The sequence below is a fragment of the Gorilla gorilla genome, chromosome 6 (genome assembly GCF_029281585.2).
Source record: "Gorilla gorilla gorilla isolate KB3781 chromosome 6, NHGRI_mGorGor1-v2.1_pri, whole genome shotgun sequence".
In the NCBI taxonomy this organism is placed as follows: domain Eukaryota; kingdom Metazoa; phylum Chordata; class Mammalia; order Primates; family Hominidae; genus Gorilla; species Gorilla gorilla.
The window spans coordinates 159,379,824-159,398,729 of NC_073230.2; the positions used below are offsets into that span (position 1 = coordinate 159,379,824).

The 18,906-nt window shown below is 41.2% G+C and overlaps 1 protein-coding gene across 1 annotated transcript; it reads left to right on the forward strand.

The window, feature by feature from the left end:
* The first annotated feature begins 5,762 nt into the window (after positions 1 to 5,762).
* GIMAP4 (GTPase, IMAP family member 4) lies at positions 5,763 to 11,524 on the forward strand. The gene is made up of 3 exons (XM_004046478.4): positions 5,763 to 5,870; positions 8,325 to 8,396; positions 10,577 to 11,524. The coding sequence occupies exons 2-3, from the start codon at positions 8,339 to 8,341 to the stop codon at positions 11,506 to 11,508; spliced, it is 990 nt and encodes a 329-aa protein (XP_004046526.1). The 5' UTR covers positions 5,763 to 5,870; positions 8,325 to 8,338; the 3' UTR covers positions 11,509 to 11,524.
* The last annotated feature ends 7,382 nt before the right edge of the window (positions 11,525 to 18,906 follow it).

Consider the following 18,906-nt stretch of genomic DNA (forward strand, 5'->3'; position numbering starts at 1 on the left):
AGGGGTGACTGGCTAAACTGGCACCCCATAATCCCTTCCACCAGCACTTGCCCCCCCCTTTTTTTATTAATAACTGCCATTTCTATCATGGCTTGCTTGTGGTGTCTGGCTTCTCTCCCAAGGCATCTTTTGCACCTGTAGACTAAAAATAAGCAGCATAGACAAACAGAAATTAAAGCAAAGTTTGCAGCAGTTGATTCTCCAATGGTTTTAATCCATTTCAGAGGATTCAGGTCAGAGAGCCCATCAACAGCTCCATTAAGGGCATCAGCACCAGGTAAGAGAGTTAAGTGGGCTTGAGATGCCTCAAAAACTTGTTCCTTTAATTTTATTACGTCCAGTGTTAGATTTTCCTCTCTTCCTTCTAGATAGTGTTTAACCTTTTCCCAATGATGCACAGAGGCATTATAAGATTGAGGAGTAATACAAAAATCAGAAGTATTCCAATCACACTGTATTTGTATTCTATGTTCCAGGTTTATAATTCAATCCCCCATTCATGGTACTGTTTGATGGAGATCATTAATCTGATTAGCTAATTTTTGATCAATTTGTTTCTGGGTATTCCAAAGCTTAGAAGAATTCTTTTGCCACTGGTTAACATAATCAGCAGTTTGAACAGAAGAATGTAAGCAACACCTGTGGCTGCTGTCGTGGCTGTTACAGCTATGGTACCCATAATAACTGCAATAAGAGTGAAAATAAACCTTTTTGTTCAATTAAGCATTCCCTTTAGTATTTCAGTGACAATATGAATGGAAAGAGAAGCTTTCCAAGGTCTATTAAGGGAAACAGGTATCCAAACTCCCTCTCAGGCTCTGACAAGCAAGATAATATTATTCTTATCAAATGTAGAGTCAATGCAAGTGAAAGGATGACAGCCAAGACATGATATAGTTTGAAAATCAGGTAAAATATTGATTTGTCCTACTGCCAACATAAGAGGAGGTTTAACACAACCCTGTAATGGGACATCTGATTAGAGGACTAAGCTACAACAAATTGAAGTTTTTTACTATGGGTTTCTGTTTTATATTCTCCTTTTCAAATCCATATTGGGGTTTGAACCATCATTAATTTCTACAGTTCTGGGTGTTCTGAGCCTACTATTGGATCAATCATTTTAGGGCATGGAGGAACCATATCACTGCCTTCCCAGAAGATAGGAAAGTCGGCTTCTATTCTATACTTTTGGGTAGGTGCCTTTTCGGAATAGTCAATTGGCAAGCTGCGCTCTTGACATCCCTTGTGCTGTCCAGTACAATTTACTGCAAATTGCTCCTTAGGGGTCCAGTCAATAACGATTCCATAGGAGTTATTTTGCAGTACCACAGCACTATTTGCAATGCAATCTTCCCAAGTCAGCACCTCAGCTTCCTTAGACCATAATGTCAATTGTTCTGGGCATTTTTTCTTTCTTGGCCTAAATCGATTAGTAAGAATATTAGCTATACGATAGGAATTTCCTGAGGATATGACTTTTTAGATTGAAAGCTCCTTCCACTAACTATATGAATAGAGGCCTCTGATCCATTATGTGCAGGGACATAAACCATCCAGCTTTGTTTGTCATAATCTAAACATCCTGCTGCAGGCCCCAGACATATAGAAGGAAAGCAACACCAATGGACACATTTATTAACATACCTTCCTCCTCTGGATGAGTAGGGCCTTGGTTATCAGTTGGTCTGGGCATCCAAACACTATTATTAACATAAACCTCAACTGGGGAGTCCAGCCAAGTAAGAGGTCTAATCAGTGGAGGGAATGGAATGTAATCCCAATAGGTATAATTTTGATCAGCCTCAGCTACAGGGAGACTCACTGCCAGGGTAATTACCACCATCATAGCTACCAGCAGATTGCAGGAGGTCCACGGTTTGTCCTGAGACTTCAGGTCCTCTTCTGCAAGCTAGGTCAATCTCTTGATCTGTCCCCAGGTCGGTGGAGTTGCCTGGTGAGTCTTGCTGGTCACCTTCTGCTCAGCAGAAATCTTCATTTGAGCCATCAGGCAAGTTGGGAGTGCAAAGTTCTGAGGTCTTCTCCTCTTCCTTGGATTCTGACTCACGGCACAGCTTAAGATGTCTTGCAGGCACCCAGAGAGGAAGCTGATTTTCTCCTGGTGAAATACAAGCAAATCCTCTACCCCATGTAGTGATTCTCCCCTCTTCCCAGGTCTTTGTTCTGACATCTTTCCACCACACAAGTTTTCCTTCATGGGGATTTATTTTTTGCCCTGTTAGATGCTGCTCTGCTGCAGTTGTAACCTGATCTCTGGACAAGTTCAAAAAATTTAAAATAATAAGAGCCAGTTGTAGCTGCATATAGGGAGTGGAGTATTCCCCCCTCTTTGCCTTTTGTTTTTGTAATTGAGTTTTTAAAGTTCTGTTTGCAAGTTCAAGAATGGCCTGTGCTTGAGAATTATAGGGTATGCCAGTACTATGTCGAACACCCCACTGTTGTAAGAATGTTTCTAAAGATTTACTGCAGTAGCCTGGCCCGTTGTCTGTTTTAAGTTCCTGTGGAATGCCCATAACAGCAAAACAAGAAAGCAAATGTCTTTTTATACGTGCTGTAGCTTCACCAGTTTGGCAAGTAGCCCACATGAATTTTGAAAATGTGTCAACACTTACAGGAACATAAGAAAGTTTACCAAATTTAGGAATGTGGGTAAGGTCAGTTTGTCAGATTTTGTTAGGTGCCAACCCTCTAGGGTTAACACCAGTTCCTTGATGCGGTAATTGTAATACTTGGCACTGAGGACAATGTTGTACAATGTCCTTTGCTTGTCTCCAGGTGATTTGATATTTCTGTTTAAGTCCTGCTGCATTAACATGTGTTAAGGAGTGAAAAGTCTTGGGCATCTGTGAGTACAGGAGAAACTAATAAATCAGCTTCATTATTAGCCCTTACAAGGGGCCCAGGGTGATTGGTATGTGTTCAGATGTGTGTAATATGAAAAGGAAAACCTTGATGACGCACCACCTTCTGTAAGGAAGAAAACAGTTGATAAAGTTGTTCATCAACAATGTACTTAATTAATGCAGTTTTTATGTTTAGAGTGGCTTGAACAACGTAAGCCGAACCAGAGACAATATTTACAGGCTGATTAAAATCTTTCAACACAGTTATAACTGCCTGTAATTCAGCTCTCTGAGCTGAATGGAAATTAGTATGAATAATTCAATTTTTAGGTCCTACACAGGCTGCCTTTCCAGAACTAAAGCCATCTGTAAATACAGTCACTGCTCCTTCTAAGGGAGCATTATGGGTAATTTTTGGCAGAACTCATGTAGTTAATTTTAAAAACTGAAAAATCCTATTTTTTGGATAATGATTGTTAAGGTTTCCTATGAATTCAGCTTGCCAATTAACTTGCCAGTAAATTTATTTGCCAATTAATGGAGTTAATAAAAACCTGTCAAATCTGGTTTTTGTTCATTGGAACTATAAAAAGACCATTCAACCAAGTCCTCACTCTGAGCAATAACCCCTGTAGGTGAATGGAGCTTGTTGTATTTTTTCCTCAATCATTAGTGCTGGTTGTAAGCCACAGATTGTAATAGGGAATGAACATAAGGAGAATTTGGCCCACATTGTCCAATTGCTTGCCTTAAATCTTTCAATATTTTAAAAGGGAATAGCTCCCAGTGTGACTGAGCATGTCCAGGCTGCTCCTCTGGTATGACAGTCACCGGAAACTGCCAAGCATCCAAGTCCCCACTTTCTCGTGCCTGATGAATGGAAGCCTGAATTGTCCCATATTTAACGTTGGGAGGAGCCTGAAGCATCTCTTTGGAATAATTAACAGGTGGACAAGTCTGAATTTTTAACCGTAATTAACTGGTGGCTGAGTCTGATTTTTACCGTAGTTAACGGCAGGTTGTGCAATAACAGGTGCCGCAAACGGCATCTCAGGCTCCCATGCCTGCAGTTCACAAGACTTAGGTGGGGGTGGCCATTCTGGAGCTTCCCCTGAGGGTGCAGTAGGTTGAACTGTCTCTTTCATATGTTTTTGGAGGTTAGCATACATAACCTCCTGATTCTCCCCCTTTTTTAAACTGGAGCTAGATGTTGAGGTGATCAGGCCCAACCCCTTTAATGCCTGCATGATCTCGTTCCCATTCCTGATATTAGTAACTTGTATACTGTATGTTTTGTCCCTTTTCTTGATTTATGTAGATAGAGGCTTATCAATTTTATTAATTATTTCCAAAGAATTCATGTTTGATTTTATTGGTTTTCTCTATTTTTTTTTCTGTTTCAAGATTTCTTCCCTTTAGTATTTCCTTCATCCTCCTTACTTTAGGTTCAATTTGCTGTTCCTTTTCTAAATTTTTAATGTGGTATCACAAATTATTGTTTTCATTTCTGGATTTTTAATGTAGACATTTTTGTCTACACATTGCTTTATTGTTAAAGCATTAGATGAAACGTGGTGCTCACTGCAAATGCAGGCCCTAACAGAGAACTTTCCTACTGCAGTGATCCCTGTAACCTGAATAAAGATTCCCTAACTAATGATCCAGTGCTTTAATAGTACTGAAAATAAATACTATATTTTGCATCAATTTCTGTAATTAAATAGAATAATATATACCTTCTAGCCAGGTTTAGGCTTCAGAAACAAAATATAATCCTAGTCTTTTAAGGTATCCCAGTTCAGAATCACGGAGATGCTTTCTCATGCTGCCTGTTCTTTTGGACTTGTCTTCGTTTGCCTGTCAAACCAAGGGACCAAGTGGTCTTTGTATTTAAGTCATGTTGCTCTGGAATGTAAATTATCCTTACTGTAGGTGCAAGATGTATTCCATTGCCTTGTTCTGCTTTTTAGTGTAGCCATCCTGTGCTTGTATACCCAGGGCCAATCACATTCTATCCTCAAAGAAATGTATGTCTTGTCTCTTACAGTTCTCTTTAGAATTATTAGCAATTTTATAATTATTAAAGTGCTATGTAATTCTAAATAAGGTCTCAGCTGTGGGGTATAAAGGTAAATTGAGACCCCTTTTACAATGGAAAAATAACTGGTTATAACGGTGAGCTGGGACCCCATTACAATACTCTCAAAGTTTCCATTTTAGTGGTAAGTAGTGTCAGATGTCAGTGTTTAGAATATTTCAATGGTTCCAGGACCATCTCAGGAGGTGAATTTGGGCCCATCCTAGTCAGTCCAGTGAAAGTCATTTACTCTCTTTTGCTTCTAGTAGATGACTCATGGACATACCCTGGAAATAAGGACACACTGTGGACTCAGAGGACATACCTGAGGTACTGGGAGAAAGGGGTATGGGGGCTTAGCTGGGAGGCCTGTTGTGCTGAGAAGGGGTTCAGGGGCTCAAGGGTCTTTCAGAATAACTGGTGACTCTCTAGTTTTGGCCCAGCAGTTTCTTCCAGAATGTCACAGCGTGACCCGTGTTTTTTGTCTCACTGCAGAGCCTTTGCAAGGTTCAGTATGGTAGCCACCAGGCATACCAAGCTGAATATTCCTTCTTTCCTTCTGGGGAAAATGCCTGGTGCAAGTTGTTCTGCCTGACTTTGCCTTTTAGAATTCTGACAATGGAGTAGCTATTTAACTTTAAATAAATTGAAACAAAATAAAATTTAAAATTCAGAACTGCAATCACACTCGTCACATTTCAAGTGCTCAGTACTCACATGTGGCTAAGGGTCACCATCTTGGACAGCACAGAACAACCCCATCCCTGCAGAAAGTTCTATTAGAGCTGCTGGATGATCAGGTGGGCAGGTCCCTTGCACAAGTAAATCTGGACAGCTCCTCCCCTCACTTCCTCTCTTCCTGTTTCTCAACATCCTGGCTTAGTATTGTGTGCAAAATCAGAGAGGGGTGCAAGATCCTGATTTTTCAGGTAAGGGAATAGGGGTGTGTGTGGTGGGGGTCGGGACAAATGTGCAATTTTGGTGAGGAGGGACCTGTATCTTAAATCGTCTGGTAAACACGTTTTCAGACTATATTCTCGTTGGTTCCTGTTTCCTGTCTTTGCTAATTTTAGGTTGTAATCTGTTTTTAAGGCTGAGCCCTACACATTAATGCCTCTTTCAGGGATTGCTGCTCAGAGGATACTTGTTTTACAAATAAATGTTTCCTTTCGCTGGTTGTGGAATTTATACAGAAACTTTGATTCTTCCAGGGATAAAGTTGGGTGAGCGGACAGAATTAGCTCTGGGGGAAGTGGTGGGAAGAAGAACATTGGGATGTGTAAGGGGCACAGCTCCATATGTGGCCCCACAAAGACTGCACCCAGGTCAGGATTGGAGGCTCTGCAGTCTGAGGTCTTGTTACAGGGTTAACTGTCTGCTTGGAGCTGCCCGTTAGGGAAACTGCCTCCTCAGGGACAGTCCTGGGTTTACTGGGCATTGAGCTCCCCTTTAGCGGGTAGGAGGAGGGAGATGCCACCTGGTGTGACTCTCTACAGTTCAGGAGAAGCTGGATTCTGATGGGTGCTTGTTCCTTAGGCAGAGAGAGGAGAATTCAGCCACCTGAAGTCAGCACCTACAGAAGCACAGTCTCCTGGCTTTGCCTCTGAATTATTAACAGCAGAGCAGCATTAAAGAGCCCACATACTAGAAGGAGGATATGAAGAAACACCCAGAGAATGCCACAAAAACCCAGAATGTCACAGTATTGTTTTCTTCTTGCTGGTGTCCTATTCTCTCTCTTAACACCAGCCACCAAAGCTGATTTTTAAAAATTCCATGATTTCTCTTGTTTACAAGAAGCTGTTTCCTATACCCTATTCTTGAAGGATAAAGAAATAGTCATTCTTTCAAAAGAAATATCTGGCTTTTCACAGTGTTTCATATTTGTTGGCTTCCTATGAGGTCACTCTGTCTTTAACAACTACCATTTTCTGCCTGTTTTGTTCAAAGTCTGCTCCAATAAGAGTTCTTCAAATATCTTTTTCCATTGCAAAATGTTTGTAGGTAGCAATGAAATAAAACATTTAAAATTAATACCATGTTTCTATAACACTACACATTAATTAATAAAGGAATGGATTGTCATTTTCACAGATCAGATGTGGGCTGGACGTAATGATCAATCAAAGGCAAGAAGCAGGGAGATTATCCATTTATTTAATTAATAAACAATGATCGATAACCATTCTTTGCCCAGTATTGTGCTTGTCCCCAGGGAATAATGAGAAATACAAGACATATGTGGTCTTCTCATCACAAAGCTTGTAGTATAAGAGGAGACAGTAAAAAAATCAAGCAATTAACTTCCTAAAGTAATACATATTCTGTAAGAAGCCTCTGGGGTGCAGTGGATCATAACAGAGGGTGTTGCTGGTAGACAGTGGTGTTGGGGAAGACTCTCTGGAGAGCCGAGGCCTGCGGGTTGAGCAGGAACAAGCTGGGCACTAGGTTGGAGGGTGAGTGCTCCAAAGAGAAGGAATGATAACTGCAAAGGCCTTGAAGGTGGAAGGAGCCTAGATTTCCAGGACATTGAGGGTAGTGTGGCTCACACATAGGAGACAGGAGAGAGCTGATCACACAGGGCCTATGGGCCATTCTGAGGACTTCAGTTATTTTGAAACCAATAGTAAGCCACTAGGAAATTTAAACAAGAAAAAATATCAAATTTTAGTTTTAAAAGAACATCTGATTGTAGAGTAGAAAAGGGATTGAAGGGGAGATGATCAATTAGAAGCCTGTTAAGTTGCATACAATTGACAGTGGGTTGTATTAGCACAAAGATGGAGAGAAATGGGTAATTTTGAGTTTTTTGGAAGTGGAATCAATAGGATTTGGTGATGGGCTGATGACAGAGAGAGGATAAAAGAGTTGTAGATGACCCCAAAGTTCTGCAGGAGCCACGGGGCTAGATGTTGGTGCCATCTGCTGAGCGGGGAGCCAGGAAGGCAGACAGGATGTGGAGGTCAGGGCTTAATTTCGGCCAGGTTCTGTTTGAGATGCCCATGAAATAGCCAAATGGAGTGAGATACAAAAGTTTGGAACTTTTATAAGCTGAGTGAGATATAAAAGTTTGGAACTCTGAGGAGGGTGTAGGCTACAGACCTCATATAAACACATCCAAGCCATGAATCTCTAGATAGAGAGGGAAAGGGGCCAGAACCACTGTGAGGAAGCACTGGAAGCATTTATGTTTGTGTAAAGAGAAAGGAACAATCTGAAAATGAAACTGAAAATGGAGGGTTGAGGAGACTTTTGGGAAATGGAGCAGGAAAAATCAATGTAGCAAGCTCATGGCAAAAAGAAAGTTGTTGACTACAGGCAGTCAGGGATTCTAGTTGCTTTCATTTCCCTAAAATGACATGGTTATGTTTCTTGATCTACAGGAGTTCAAGCGACAATGGCAGCCCAATACGGCAGTGTGAGCTTCAACCCCAGCACACCAGGGGCCAGTTATGGTGAGACGGCATTTAGTGCTCCCCAGACCAGGCTGCAGGGAGGTTAGCAGGTGGGGGTGGGGGATTTGGGGGGGAATAGGGGTGGGGTTCTCCTGCCTTGCCACCCAGTCCCCATTTGAGCAGGAGAAAAATATTTCCAACCTCTTTTCTCATTTTCTCCTCATTTGACCTGCTCTTTCATCTTTCTTGACCCTCTGCACTTTCTGCCCATGGTGTGGCTAAGCAGCTAAGCAGAAGAGAGATTAAATATCCTCTGATTGACCCAGGGCTCGGCACAGTTTCTTACCTCCTGCTTCCTACAACATGGACACACCAGAACAGCTGATTGTAGCCTCTCTGATTGTTTTTCTGCCCCTTTCTTCAGCCTGGAGGAGAACTGGGAATGAGGAATGTGGGAGTAATTGATCCCTCACCCTGGTCTCTAATTTCCCAGCTCCTGGTGGTCTCACTATAACCAACAAATTAAACTGGCTGGCTCATTCAGTGTATCACATGACCCTCCATTTTCTTCCTTGTCCATAGAAATTGACTATATCAGTTGAGATTTTGCTGGTTTAATAAACTTTCCCAAAGTTTCATAGCTTAAAACATCAGCCATTTAGTTGGTTCTTAATTCTGTGGGTTCACTGGGCCGTTCTTGGGTCTGGACCAGCTTGGCTCATCTCAGGCACTCACTCATGCATCTGGGGTGAGCTAGTGCCTGGTATGCAACTGAATGGTCTTGGATAGCCTTATGGACATGTCTGGTAATTAGCAAGCTCTCAGACAGCAAGGGTAATAGTGATAACTGGCCCTTGTTGTTATCATCAAGAAGGCTAGTCCAGGCTTCCTTTTAAGGCAGTTGCAGGAGGAGCAGAAAGAAAAGGCAAGCCACAGTGCATAAGCACTTTTGGAGTCTCTGCTTGCACCAGGCTTTCTACTGTCCTACTGTCCAGAGCAAGTCATAAGGCCCACCCAGATTCAACAGTTGAAGAGACAGATAGCATCTTGATGGGAGGAACTGCATATCTACATCCCAGAGGCATGCATCCAGGGATGGGAATAGATTGTGGCTACATTTACAATCTCCTCCATGGATTGTCACCATATGCTCTCAACACTGACTAACTGTTGCAGTGTTGGAGCTGGCCTTTGGTGCTTTGTCATTTTGCCTCCCGTGATTCTCCTACTTCCTTCCCTATGGCCAAAAAATGCCCTCAGGATATCCTTAGGACAGAGCCTTCTGCTGTGATGCTAACTAAAAATGTGAACGCCAGCCCACATTTTTCCTTAGATAATCTTAGCCTTCCTGTATCCAGTGTTCTCAGTCACATCACTTTCGGAAATACTCTTCTTTCATCCCAGAATTCTGGTTATCAAACGTGGGAAGGTGTATTTTAAGAATAATGATAAGTTGTATAACCCACTTCCCTGGCTTCTTAATGGGAAGAAGAAATGCTTCATTTTGAATATAAATTGGGAAAATAAATCTCCACTACAGATATGCTAAAGTCAAATCTTGGGTTACTCCCTGCACGACCTTATTTAGAAAGAAACAGCTGGCCGGGTGCAGTGGCTCCTGCCCGTAATCCCAGCACTTTGGGAGGCCGAGGCGGGTGGATCATCTGAGGTCAGCAGTTTGAGACCGGCCTGATCAACATGGCGAAACCCCGTCTCTACTAAAAATACAAAAATTATCCGGGCATGGTGGTGCATGCCTGTAATCTCAGCTACTTGGGAGGCTGAGGCAGGAGAATCGCTTGAACCCAGGAGGCAGAGGTTGTAGTGAGCTGAGATCATGCCACTGCACTTCAGCCTGGGCAACAAGAGTGAAACTCCGTCTCAAAAAGAAAAAAAGAAAAAATAAAGGTACAAACAGCTATTATTGGCAGCTCATAGTTCTCTTCTGAAACCATTTTATTTCTTCCTCTGGGCTACATAGCTACAAAAGGTCAGACTGAGAAGCTCAAAGGAATCCTAAAAAGCAAGATTGAAGATAGGAGATTAAGGGAAAGGCCAGTTGCCCAAGTACTGAAAAATGAGCATCAGGCCCACAGGACTCTCTGAGTGCAGCAGTAACATCAGGAGAAGCCCCCACAGCCAGTAACGGAGGAGGGCACTGGGGGTGAGGACTCTGCAGGGGAATCTATTAGAGGTAGATTCTAACAGCATGGCTTTTTTTTTTTTTCTTGATGTCCCAGGGCCTGGAAGGCAAGAGCCCAGAAATTCCCAATTGAGAATTGTGTTAGTGGGTAAAACCGGAGCAGGAAAAAGTGCAACAGGAAACAGCATCCTTGGCCGGAAAGTGTTTCATTCTGGCACTGCAGCAAAATCCATTACCAAGAAGTGTGAGAAACGCGGCAGCTCATGGAAGGAAACAGAACTTGTCGTAGTTGACACACCAGGCATTTTCGACACAGAGGTGCCCAATGCTGAAACGTCCAAGGAGATTATTCGCTGCATTCTTCTGACCTCCCCAGGGCCTCATGCTCTGCTTCTGGTGGTTCCACTGGGCCGTTACACTGAGGAAGAGCACAAAGCCACAGAGAAGATCCTGAAAATGTTTGGAGAGAGGGCTAGAAGTTTCATGATTCTCATATTCACCCGGAAAGATGACTTAGGTGACACCAATTTGCATGACTACTTAAGAGAAGCTCCAGAAGACATTCAAGACTTGATGGACATTTTCGGTGACCGCTACTGTGCGTTAAACAACAAGGCAACAGGCGCTGAGCAGGAGGCCCAGAGGGCACAGTTGCTGGGCCTGATCCAGCGCGTGGTGAGGGAGAACAAGGAAGGCTGCTACACTAATAGGATGTACCAAAGGGCCGAGGAGGAGATCCAGAAGCAAACACAAGCAATGCAAGAACTCCACAGAGTGGAGCTGGAGAGAGAGAAAGCACGGATAAGAGAGGAGTATGAAGAGAAAATCAGAAAGCTGGAAGATAAAGTGGAGCAGGAAAAGAGAAAGAAGCAAATGGAGAAGAGACTAGCAGAACAGGAGGCTCACTATGCTGTAAGGCAGCAAAGGGCAAGAACGGAAGTGGAGAGTAAGGATGGGATACTTGAATTAATCATGACAGCGTTACAGATTGCTTCCTTTATTTTGTTACGTCTGTTCGCGGAAGATTAAACTTAATGAAAATCTGTTTGTATTTTCTGCATATTCTCTGGCAACCTTGCCCCATACTTACTTATTTAGCATAGTCAGAGTGCTCTTGTTTCTGTTTCTCAGGCACTCATAACTAAGGACCACCATTGGCCATTGGTAGATGTTTGATTGACTTAACAAGAGAGGGACAAATTTTCAATTTGTGAAACTCCAAAGCAGAAAGTATTGGTGCTTGCTACCTTGTGAATTCTTCCTTAGACATGCAGAGAAAATGTATGCAAGAGACCAAAAAGATGGCTCCAAGCTATGTCATGTTACATGTAATAAGATCTTTTCTTCTAGATTCTTTCTATGTTGGCAGATAATCTCCCCTTGTAGCTTCCACTCACTTATTCTTGCATTCAGAGTCACAGTGATCATCTTACCCATGTGGTTTTTGAGAAAGAAAGATCAATTCTTTGTTTGCAGTAGGTAATCTTAGAGATGGAGATGATTGTAGAATTATTCCTAGATGAGTGTCAATTTATTTAATTCCATTGTCACACAAGGAGTCAAATTGTTTCTTATCATTTGTTCATTGAAGAACAGAGACCTGTCTGGAAAATCGATCTCTACAAATTCAATTAAATAATGATCCCCAAATGCAGAAAAAGTGAAAGACAGCAATTCAACAGATAATAAAGCAATGTTTAGTATATTCAGCTGTATCTGTAGAAACTCTTTGACGAACCTCAATTTAACCAATTTGATGAACACCCAGTTCTCTTCTTTTCTAGAGAAAGATAGTTGCAACCTCACCTCCCTCACTCAACACTTTGAATACTTATTGTTTGGCAGGTCATCCACACACTTCTGCCCCCACTGCATTGAATTTTTTGCTTATGTTGTTTATAATAAAACTTTTCAATTATCTCATATTTGTGCAGAATTGGAACCTGTTTTGTCTTGGAAAATACTACTGCTACTTCTAATAATACAGGGATGAATTTCACTTTATGGTAAAAGTTCAAGATGATTTTGGAGCTAGACTTTGTCTACCCTCATGACATCTCCCCTTCCCCCTTTCCCTAGAAGATTTGAGCCACAATCTCAACCCATTTATCAGCCAAAGACCACAACTTCCTTGGGTCTTCATTATGTGCTGATGGAAATTATGAGTAACCAAGGTTTCTGAGACCTGTGTAGTTTTGTTGGTGCAAAAATTCCCTTTACTATAGAGATAGCGATAGTTGAAGTTCCTATCCCTTTTCTACTTTTCTGCTGGGCTCTCCTCACCTAATAATTTCTAGAAATCCTGAAAGCATGTTTTCATGTTCTACCAGTATGTCCTAGAGGTCACATGTGATTATGCCAACATTCCATGTTCTGCCATCTTGAAATTGGCTTCTCCATGCCCTAAATCATTTTGTCCAAAATAGGATATACATTTCTTTTGTTTTTAATTTTATTATTATTATACTTTAAGTTTTAGGGTACATGTGCACAATGTGCAGGTTTGTTACATATGTATGCATGTGCCATGCTGGTGTGCTGCACCCATTAACTTGTCATTTAGCATTAGGTATATCGCCTAATGCTATCCTTCACCCCTCCCCCCACCCCACAACAGTCCCTGGTGTGTGATGTTCCCCTTCCTGTGTCCATGGGTTCTCATTGTTCAATTCCCACGTATGAGTGAGAATATGCAGTGTTTGGTTTTTTATCCTTGCAATAGTTTGCTGAGAATGATGGTTTCCAGTTTCATCCATGTCCCTACAAAGGACATGAACTCATCATTTTTATGGCTGCATAGTATTCCATGGTGTATATGTGCCACATTTTCTTAATCCAGTCTATCGTTGTTGGACATTTGGGTTGGTTCCAAGTCTTTGCTATTGTGAACAGTGCTGCAATAAACATACGTGTGCATGTGTCTTTATAGCAGCATGATTTATAATCCTTTGGGTATATACCTAGTAATGGGCTGGCTGGGTCAAATAGTATTTCTAGTTCAAGATCCCTGAGGAATCGCCACACTGTCTTCCACAATGGTTGAATTAGTTTACAGTCCCACCAACAGTGTAAAAGTGTTCCTATTTCTCCACATCCTCTCCAGCACCTGTTGTTTCCTGACTTTTTAATGATCGCCATTCTTTTTTTTTTTTTTAAACTTTTTTTTTATTATTGTACTTAAAGTTTTAGGGTACATGTGCACATTGTGCAGGTTAGTTACATATGTATACATGTGCCATGCTGGTGCGCTGCACCCACTAACTCGTCATCTAGCATTAGGTATATCTCCCAATGCTATCCCTCCCCCCTCCCCCCACTCCACCACAGACCCCAGAGTGTGATATTTCCCTTCCTGTGTCCATGTGATCTCATTGTTCAATTCCCACCTATGAGTGAGAATATGCGGTGTTTGGTTTTTTGTTCTTGCGATAGTTTACTGAGAATGATGATTTCCAATTTCATCCATGTCCCTACAAAGGACATGAACTCATCATTTTTTATGGCTGCATAGTATTCCATGGTGTATATGTGCCACATTTTCTTAATCCAGTCTATCATTGTTGGACATTTGGGTTGGTTCCAAGTCTTTGCTATTGTGAATAGTGCCACAATAAACATACATGTGCATGTGTCTTTATAGCAGCATGATTTATAGTCATTTGGGTATATACCCAGTAATGGGATGGCTGGGTCAAATGGTATTTCTAGTTCTAGATCCCTGAGGAATCGCCACACTGACTTCCACAATGGTTGAACTAGTTTACAGTCCCACCAACAGTGTAAAAGTGTTCCTATTTCTCCACATCCTCTCCAGCACCTGTTGTTTCCTGACTTTTTAATGATCGCCATTCTAACTGGTGTGAGATGGTATCTCATTGTGGTTTTGATTTGCATTTCTCTGATGGCCACTGATGATGAGCATTTTTTCATGTGTTTTTTGGCTGCATGAACGTCTTCTTTTGAGAATTGTCTGTTCATACCCTTTGCCCACTTTTTGATGGGGTTGTTTGTTTTTTTCTTGTAAATTTGTTTGAGTTCATTGTAGATTCTGGATATTAGCCCTTTGTCAGATGAGTAGGTTGCAAAGATTTTCCCCCATTTTGTAGGTTGCCTGCTCACTCTGATGGTAGTTTCTTTTGCTGTGCAGAAGTTCTTTAGTTTAATTAGATCCCATTTGTCAATTTTGGCTTTTGTTGCCATTGCTTTTGGTGTTTTAGACATGAAGTCCTTGCCCATGCCTATGTCCTGAATGGTATTGCCTAAGTTTTCTTTTAGGGTTTTTATAGTTTTAAGTCTAACATGTAAGTCTTTAATCCATCTTGAATTAATTTTTGTATCAGGTGTAAGGAAAGGATCCAGTTTCAGCTTTCCACTTACGGCTAGCCAGTATTCCCAGCACCATTTATTAAATAGGGAATCCTTTCCCCATTGCTTGTTTTTGTCAGGTTTGTGAAATATCAGATGGTTGTAGATATGTGGCATTATTTCTGAGGGCTCTGTTCTGTTCCATTGATCTGGATCTCTGTTTTGGTACCACTACCATGCTGTTTTGGTTACTGTAGCCTTGTAGTATAGTTTGAAGTCAGGTAGCATTATGCCTCCAGCTTTGTTCTTTTGGCTTAGGATTGACTTGGTGATGCAGACTCTTTTTTGGTTCCATATGAACTTTAAAGTAGTTTTTTCCAATTCTGTGAAGAAAGTCATTGGTAGCTTGATGGGGATGGCATTGAATCTATAAATTACCTTGGGCAGTATGGCCATTTTCACGATATTGATTCTTCCTACCCATGAGCATGGAATGTTCTTCCATTTCTTTGTATCCTCTTTTATTTCATTGCGCAGTGGTTTGTAGTTCTCCTTCAAGAGGTCCTTCACATCCTTTGTAGGTTGGATTCCTAAGTATTTTATTCTCTTTGAAGCAATTGTGAATGGGAGTTCACTCATGATTTGGCTCTCTGTCTGTTATTGGTGTATAAGTATGCTTGTGATTTTTGCTCATTGATTTTGTATCCTGAGACTTTGCTGAAGTTGCCTATCAGCTTAAGGAGATTTTGGGCTGAGACAATGAGGTTTTCTAGATATACAATCATGTCATCTGCAAACAGGGACAATTTGACTTCCTCTTTTCCTAATTGAATACCCTTTATTTCCTTCTCCTGCCTGATTGCCCTGGCCAGAACTTCTAACACTATGTTGAATAGGAGTGGTGAGAGAGGGCATCCCTGCCTTGTGCCAGTTTTCAAAGGGAATGCTTCCAGTTTTTGTCCATTCAGTATGATATTGGCTGTGGATTTGTCATAGATAGCTCTTATTATTTTGAGATACGTCCCATCAATACGTAATTTATTGAGAGTTTTTAGCATGAAGGTTGTTGAATTTTGTCAAAGGCCTTTTCTGCATCTATTGAGATAATCATGTGGTTTTTGTCTTTGGTTCTGTTTATATGCTGGATTATGTTTACTGATTTTCGTATGTTGAACCAGCCTTGCATCCCAGGGATGAAGCCCACTTGATCATGGTGGAGAAGGTTTTTGATGTGCTGCTGGATTCGGTTGGCCAGTATTTTATTGAGGATTTTTGCATCAATGTTCATCAAGGATATTGGTCTAAAATTCCCTTTTTTTTGTTATGTCTCTGCCGGGCTTTGGTATCAGGATGATGCTGGCCTCAAAAAATGAGTTAGGGAGGATTCCCTCTTTTTCTATTGATTGGAATAGTTTCAGAAGGAATGGTACCAGCTCCTCCTTGTACCTCTGGTAGAATTCGGCTGTGAATCCATCTGGTCCTGGACTTTTTTTGGTTGGTAAGCTATTAATTATTGCCTCCATTTTTCAGAGCCTGTTGTTGGTCTATTGAGAGATTCAACTTCTTCCTGGTTTAGTCTTGGGAGGGTGTATGTGTCAAGGAATTTATCCATTTCTTCTAGATTTTCTAGTTTATTTGCATAGAGGTGTTTGTAGTATTCTCTGATGGTAGTTTGTATTTCTGTGGGATCGGTGGTGATATCCCCTTTATCATTTTTTATTGCATCTATTTGATTCTTCTCTCTTTTCTTCTTTATTAGTCTTGCTAGCGGTCTATCAATTTTGTTGATATTTTCAAAAAACCAGCTCCTTGATTCATTGATTTTTTTGAAGGGTTTTTTGTGTCTCTATTTCCTTCACTTCTCCTCTGATCTCAGTTATTTCTTGCCTTTTGCTAGCTTTTAAATGTGTTTGCTCTTGCTTCTCTAGTTCTTTTAATTGTGATGTTAGGGTGTCAATTTTAGATCTTTCCTCCTTTCTCTTGTGGGCATTTAGTGCTATAAATTTCCCTCTACACAGTGCTTTGAATGTGTCCCAGAGATTCTGGTATGTTGTGTCTTTGTTCTCATTGGTTTCAAAGAACATCTTTATTTCTGCCTTCATTTTGTTATGTACCCAGTAGTCATTCAGGAACAGGTTGTTCAGTTTCCATGTATTTGAGCAGTTTTGAGTGAATTTCTTAATCCTGAGTTCTAGTTTGATTGCACTGTGGTCTGAGAGACAGTTTGTTATAATTTCTGTTCTTTTACATTTACTGAGGAGTGCTTTACTTCCAACTATGTGGTCAATTTTGGAATAGGTGTGGTGTGGCGCTGAAAATAATGTATATTCTGTTGATTTGGGGTGGAGAGTTCTGTAGATGTCTATTAGGTCCACTTAGTGCAGAGTTGAGTTCAATTCCTGGATATCCTTTTTAACTTTCTGTCTCGTTGATCTGCCTAATGTTGACAGTGGGGTGTTAAAGTCTCCCATTATTATTGTGTGGGAGTCTAAGTCTCTTTGTTGGTCACTAAGGACTTGCTTTATGAATCTGGGTGCTCCTGTATTGGGTGCATATATATTTAGGATTATTAGCTCTTCTTGTTGAATTGATCCCTTTACCATTATGTAATGGCCTTCTTTGTCTCTTTTGATCTTTGTTGGTTTAAAGTCTGTTTTATCAGAGACTAGGATTGCAAACCCTGCCTTTTTTTGTTTTCCATTTGCTTGGTAGATCTTCCTCCATCCCTTTATTTTGAGCCTATGTGTGTCTCTGCACATGAGATGGGTTTCCTGAATACAGCACACTGATGGGTCTTGACCCTATATCCAATTTGCCAGTCTGTGACTTTTAATTGGAGCATTTAGCCCATTTACATTTAAGGTTAATATTGTTATGTGTGAATTTGATCCTGTCATTATGATGTTAGCTGGTTATTTTGCTCATTAGTTGATGCAGTTTCTTCCTAGCCTTGATGGTCTTTACATTTTGGCATGTTTTTGCAGTGGCTGGTACTGGTTGTTCCTTTCCGTGTTTAGTGCTTCCTTCAGGAGCTCTTTTAGGGCAGGCCTGGTGGTGACAACATCTCTCAGCATTTGCTTGTCTGTAAAGGATTTTATTTCTCCTTCACTTATGAAGCTTAGTTTGGCTGGATATGAACTTCTGGGTTGAAAATTCTTTTCTTTAAGAACGTTGAATATTGGCCCCCACTCTCTTCTGGCTTGTAGAATTTCTGCCAAGAGATCAACTGTTAGTCTGATGGGCTTCCCTTTGAGGGTAACCCGACGTTTCTTTCTGGCTGCCCTTAACATTTTTTCCTTCAGTTCAACTTTGTTGCATCTGACAATTATGTGTCTTGGAGTTGCTCTTCTTGAGGAGTATCTTTGTGGCATTCTCTGTATTTCCTGAATTTGAATGTTGGCCTGCCTTGCTAGACTGGGGAAGTTCTCCTGGATAATATCCTGCAGAGTGTTTTCCAACTTGGTTCCCTTCTCCCCGTCACTTTCAGGTATACCAATCAGAGGTAGATTTGGTCTTTTCACACAGTCCCATATTTCTTGGAGGCTTTGTTCATTTCTTTTTATTCTTTTTTCTCTAAAATCCCTTCCCACTTCATTTTATTCATTTTGTCTTCCATCACTGATACCCTTTCTTCCAGTTGATTGCATCGGCTCCTGAGGCTTCTGCATTCTTCACATAGTTCTGGAGCCTTGGCTTTCAGCTCCATCAGGTCCTTTAAGGACTTCTCTGCACTGGTTATTCTAGTTATCCATTCGCCTAATTTTTTTTCAAAGTTTTTAACTTATTTGCCATTTGTTTGAATTTTCTCCTGTAGCTCAGGGTAGTTTGATCATGTGAAGCCTTCTTCTCTCAACTCGTCAAAGTCATTCTCTGTCCAGCTTTGTTCCGTTGCTGGTGAGAGCTGCATTCCTTTGGAGGAGGAGAGGCGCTCTGCTTTTTAGAGTTTCCAGTTTTTCTGCTCTGTTTTTTCCCCATCTTTGTGGTTTTATCTACTTTTGGTCTTTGATGATGGTGATGTACAGATGGGTTTTTGGTGTGGATGTCCTTTCTGTTTGTTAGTTTTCCTTCTAACAGACAGGACCCTTAGCTGCAGGTCTGTTGGAGTTTGCTGGAGGTCCACTC

Coding starts and splice junctions, on each gene's coding strand:
- GIMAP4 (XM_004046478.4), top strand. CDS start 8,339: ATGGCAGCCCAATACGGCAGTGTGAGCTTCAACCCCAGCACACCAGGG. Junction 8,397..10,576: donor CACACCAGGGGCCAGTTATG/GTGAGACGGCAT, acceptor TTGATGTCCCAG/GGCCTGGAAGGCAAGAGCCC.